The sequence below is a fragment of the Physeter macrocephalus genome, chromosome 2, assembly GCF_002837175.3.
Source record: "Physeter macrocephalus isolate SW-GA chromosome 2, ASM283717v5, whole genome shotgun sequence".
Lineage (NCBI taxonomy): Eukaryota > Metazoa > Chordata > Mammalia > Artiodactyla > Physeteridae > Physeter > Physeter macrocephalus.
The window spans coordinates 138875887-138881198 of NC_041215.1; the positions used below are offsets into that span (position 1 = coordinate 138875887).

General features: G+C 62.6%; 1 protein-coding gene across 1 annotated transcript; it reads left to right on the top strand.

The window, feature by feature from the left end:
- Window positions 1-1644: 1644 nt before the first annotated feature.
- RTP5 (receptor transporter protein 5 (putative)) lies at window positions 1645-5023 on the top strand. Its single transcript, XM_007127833.2, is given in 3 exon segments — window positions 1645-1805; window positions 3516-3936; window positions 3938-5023. Coding segments are annotated over 3 exon segments (1659 nt in total). The 5' UTR covers window positions 1645-1653.
- The last annotated feature ends 289 nt before the right edge of the window (window positions 5024-5312 follow it).

A 5312-nucleotide genomic window follows, 5' to 3' on the forward strand; every position in this document is an offset into this window, starting at 1 on the left:
GGGGCGGATGCAGCAATTCTCGAACCTGGAGCCGGCCGCCCGGCAGGTGCCGTAGCCCTCGGCAGGGGACACAGAGCAGGCAGCTCGCTGCTGTGGGCACTGCCGCCTGCCCAGTGGCCCAGGGGCAGAGTCCACGACCCTCATTCCGGGAGGGGTGCTCCGGATGAGGCCTGCTCTGTCCTGGGAGCTGCCAAACGGCCTGGGGGGAGCATCCTTTCCCACCACCCGCGGGCGCTGGGGGACTTGCTGGCCGCTGAGCACTGTCCCTCCTAGTCGATGTCCGTTTCACTTGGTCAGACCCTTTTCCTTTCGTCAACATGAGCCGCCGTTTCACAGCCTTGGACCCACGGAGAAACCCGCTTCCTTGGCACTGGACCGGCCAGCTCCTTGGCGGGGTCTCGGAGCCATGCTGCCCAGTGGACAGGGCGCTGGGCGCCGCCTCCCCATGGTCACGGAGGGCGGCCTCCCCTGGGAGCTCGCTTGAGCCCTCCCCCCACCACCCCGGGCTCAGGCCCCTCCCGGCTCTGCTTGACCCTCGACCCTCGGCTGGTTCTTTCCTCGAGCCATGTCACCGTCGCACCGTCACCAAGTACTGGACACGCCGGGGGTGAAGCTGGCCCACAGACAGCAGAGAAGCCAGACGCATGCGCACAGGACGCGGGGGGGGGGGGCGGGGCTTCCTCTCAGGGGAGGCGCAAAGCCCCCAAACAGGCTGCGTCTCGGGTGGAGCCGCCAGGGTTCCCTGCGCAGGCGCCTCTGCCGGGAGGGGAGTGCCGGCGGCGGGTAGGCGGTACGCAGACAGCTTTGGGGGGCTGGCTCCTTCAGGTCCTGAGCTAAGACTTTAGAGTAATTTGTGAAGTTGTGCATTACCTTTAAGGCATTTTTACGTAAATGTACATTTCTAGCCAGTAAAAAGTGTGAAGAAAGGAAAGGTCTTGGGAGGGACTTCCCTGGGGCTCCAGTGGTTAGGACTCCGCGCTTCCACTGCAGGGGACGCGGGTTCCATCCCTGCTCGGGGAACTAAGATCCCGTAAGCTGCGTGGCGCAGCTGAACAAACAGCAAACGAACAAACACCAAAAAAAAAAAAAAAAAAAAAGAAAGAAAAAAAGAAAAGTCATGGGAAAACTCGCAACAATACATGTTCAATAAAGTTCCTCAAGCTTTGTTTGTAATGGCAAAGACTTAGCACCGTGTTCAAGGACAGAGGCCGGGCAGGTAGATTATGCCCAGCTTCTCTTACCCATGCTACGCTGTGGGTAAGAGAAGCAGGCCTTAGGATAATATGTTTAGTAAGATTTCCTATTTGTGAAAAATAATTCTGGAAATGTATATGTACATAGGCACCGAAAAACACGTGGATGTCGGCACCACAATGATGACGACGGGCGATTTTTATCATATTGTAGTTTGTCCTTTTTATTTATCTGTTTCTGATTTTTCCTAAAATGAAAATCCACTGCTTGCGTAATAAAAAGTACGCCAAAGGATCAGAAAAAAAAGCCTATTTCTCATTTCTCTGAGACAAATCCGGTTGCTATGGAGACGAGACGGTTGTCAAGGCGGCAATTGGTCGGTGCCGGAGGCGGGTGGGCGCTCTCTAGGAGCCGGAGCCAGCGCAGCCCTCAGACAGCAGTGCGGAGCCCAGCGCCAGCATGGACGGCGTGGAAGTGTGGGGCAGCACCTTGGCCCAGCTGATGGCCAAGAGGAAGCCCCAGGACACCTGGGAGCTGGTCCCCGAGGAGAACCTGGCCTCAGGGCACCTGGACAGCAGCGGTTTCCAGTACCGGCTGCGGGGGCTCTCGAGGTGCGGCTGAGGGGGGGCGTCTCCTGTGGGGTCCTGGGAGGGAGGGGCCGAGGCTACTTAACCGCTGGCTAGGCTGGGCGTGGCCTGGCCGGTGAGGAAGCCTGGGGGTGGGGGGCATGTGTCTGCCTGGCCTTGGCACCCAACAGGTGGGTGCGTGGGCGGGGTGTTGCTCCTCCCTTCCCGCAAATGGGGGTGTTGGGGGAGCAGTCTGTTCATCGCCTTTCAGCACAAGAGACCCTGCCTGGCAGTGCCGGCACCGCCAGGCCAGTTGGGGCCCTGCCAAGGGGCGGCTTGAGCCCCTTGAGCCTTGGTGATGCTGCCCCTGCGTGGAGGACTCTGCTTGTTCACTGCAGCATCTCCTCGTTTCCATGGCAGCGCTGACAACGGGAGCAGGGGGTAGGCAGGCACCCGGTCACCGCTCGGCCCTGTGCTGCAGAGAGGCCTGAGGGCATGGAAGAAGGGCGCACGGGCCCCAGAGGAAGGAGGATGTCCCCGGCCTGGGCTGTGGCCGAGTGGGGGCCGAGTCACGAGCCCCGGGGACCATGGGTCACCACGTGAGCCTCGCTCTTCCTCATCGTGATGACAGCTGCCGTCAGAGCAGCCAGGATGGGCCAGACCTGCAGGGGCCCTGCCCAGCCAGGCAGCCTGGTCCCCCAGGGGCCAGCTGGGAGGGGGCCTCGCAGAACAGTCACCGTGTGGACCCTTTGGCACGGACGCTCCAGTTGCCCAGCGTCCGAAACCCCTGGAGTCAGGTGTGCGGTGGGATGCCGGCTTTCCCAGGCGTCAGAAAGTAACAGCCTTTGGTGCATCTGAGGGGCCCCTTCCAAGCCGGTACTGTTCCCACAGCCCCACGGAGGAGCCGCTCTACACAGGTGGGACGAGGACCCTCAGCACACATTGGTTTTCTGTTTTCACGGACAGAAGTGCCAGCTGGTGGGATGGTCACTAGGGCAGACCCAGCTCTCCACGTGCAGCCCCTGGCCACGTGCAGCCAGGACGCGCTCATTAATTAACAGATAAAGGAGGAAGTTCAGTCCCTAGGGCACCATCCATGTCTAGGTGCTCCCTGGCCACGTGTGGCTGGAGGCTGCATGCAGGGGCGCAGTGGGGACAAGCCCACCATCGGGAAGTTCTGGTGGACGGGTCAGAGGGTCACTCACCTGTGACCTGACAGTCTGGAAACAGAAGTACACGGGGCCTTCAGCCTCCGGAGCAGCACCCTCACCGTGTGAGGGCCAAACCCGCCGCCCAGGGAGTGGTGCCCGCAAGTGAGCGCAGGGCCACCCCGGCATCCTGCGGTCCCAGCCCCTCGTCGCTCTCCTCAGGCTTCTCTGCCCGCCCCCAGCCTCCCCGTCGCATCTCTCCCGTGGGATGGGCTCCCCAGGTCCTTTCCGCAGCCCCCCGCCCACGCACTGGGCATCACAGATGCTCTTCCTTCCCTCACTGTCCTGGTGACATCTCCTCGGGCAGTTGAGACCCAGGTCAGCAGGCGACAGACCAGCAGCAGCAAGCGCAGAGGTGGCCCTGCACGTGGCAGTCCGGGCTTTGCCGCTGAGGGCGTCTTGGTGCCAAATGGATAAAAGGTGTTTGCTTCGGCTTTTCAGGTTCTGGGTGCAGCGAGGGATGTGCACACACGGGCTGGGCTCGTGAATTCCGCTGGGCCCGGGGGAGGGCCACCCCGCCGCCGCTCACCCCCTCTTTCCTCCCCAGGCTCCAGTGTGGCCGCTGCCAGTGGGGCTGGTCCTCGGCCCACGTGCGCCTGCTATTCCACCTGTGGTGGGACCAGGATGCCCGGCAGGGGCTGGTGAAGATGTGCGTCTGGGCCCAGCGGTGCCGGGCGTGCCCGCCGGGCGGGACCGCCCGCCAGGTCAGCCTGCTCAACGTGCGGCTCTTCCTCAACCAGCTGGTGCAGTTCATCGTGCAGAAGTGCTACGGGGAGGGCCCAGGCTCCAACCAGTGCCCCGGCTCCGACCAGTGCCCCGAGATCTGCTTCGGCGAGCACTGTGAGGCCTGCGGCCTGGGGGTCTGCTTCTTCCAGAAGCCCCCGGACCCCGCCTGGGGGCCCGAGGTCAAGAGCCCCAGCACCATCAAGGGCAGCTTCACCCTGTACGGCGGCAGCAACGTGGACGCCCCCCACCGCCAGCCAACAGCTGCGCACACTTGGCTGCGGGCTTGTGGCGGACCGCTCCCGGGGCTACACCCCCAACTCCATCACGGTCCCCCTCTCCGTGGCCGACTTCGTCAAGAACCCCCTCTCCGAGGGCAGGGACTTCTTCGGCGAGGATGAGGAGCTCGTCACTGTCCCCTTCTCCCTTGTGCGCGAGGACAAGGGGCCCGTGGCCGGCCCTACTGGGCTGTGCACCGTTGGCAGGGGTTCCCTCTACCTGCCCGCCAGTTCCAAGGCCACATCCAAAGGCAGACGCTTCCCGGTGAACCTCAGAGCCCCCGTCTTCCACGGCAAAGGCCTCCTCCTCAGCGGCACCAAGGAGATGACAGGCTTCATTTACAAAGGCCACGGCTGCGTCTCCGACCCTGATGAAAATGAAGATGAAGATGCAGATGCAGACGATGGCTGGGGTCCCGCGTTCGGCAGCAGCGGTCCCATCGTTGAAGTCACTGATGGAAACGGCCCGCGGCCAATGACCTACATCATCGGCCTCGTGAACAATGGGGAGCGCTCCGTCACCTTCCCCTCTTCCTTGACCAACGTGGTCCTTGAAGGCGAGGACCCCTTTGACCTCATCTACGGCTCCCTCACCTTCCCTTTCATCTTCGCCGACAAGGGCAAAGGCGGGGCTTCCTCTGCTGGTGTCATCAAAGGCAAAGGGAAGGAGGATGGCGGCAGCGGCCCTGCCACCGCTGGCCGTGAGCCGCTTCCAGGGACCAATGCCGGTGGCCCCATCCCCATCAGCGAGGGCTCCGTCACTATCCCCTTCTCCGTCCTCAGTATCATTCAGAGCAAGGGCTCTGGCAACGATGCCAGTGGCCCTCAAAGCAATGGCCTTGCCACCCATGGCTTTTCCAAGAAGCAGAGGCAGCCGGGGCCCAGGGTGGGCAAGTCTGGCCCTGGGTCCTACTGGGAGGAGGACTTCTGCTGGGCCGAAGGCTTCTGCTTCGACCCCTACGAAGAAGTCTGGATCTGGGTCTCCATGACCGTCTGCATCCTCTGGATAATGTACCTGTACAAGTTCAGTCCTGACCACTCCCCGCGGGTGTGAAGTGTGGCGCCTCTCGTTGGTCCCCGCTTCACCCCCCAGCAGGGCTGCTGGGGCAGCCAGCGAGCTAAGTGACCTCCCTGTCCCCCCAGCAAGCCCCCGGCCGCCTTGGCCGCCCCCTGCTTCCGTGTTCTGTCTCCTGCCGTGAGCTGTGGTATCGTGGAAGCTCACGCCGTGATCATCCCCCGAGCTGACCGTGTGTGTTCCAGGCGCTTTTCTGTACGTGTGTTACACTCCGATAAAATAAAAGTTAAGAAGCAGCAGCCACACGGCACTCGGGCTGAGCTGAAGG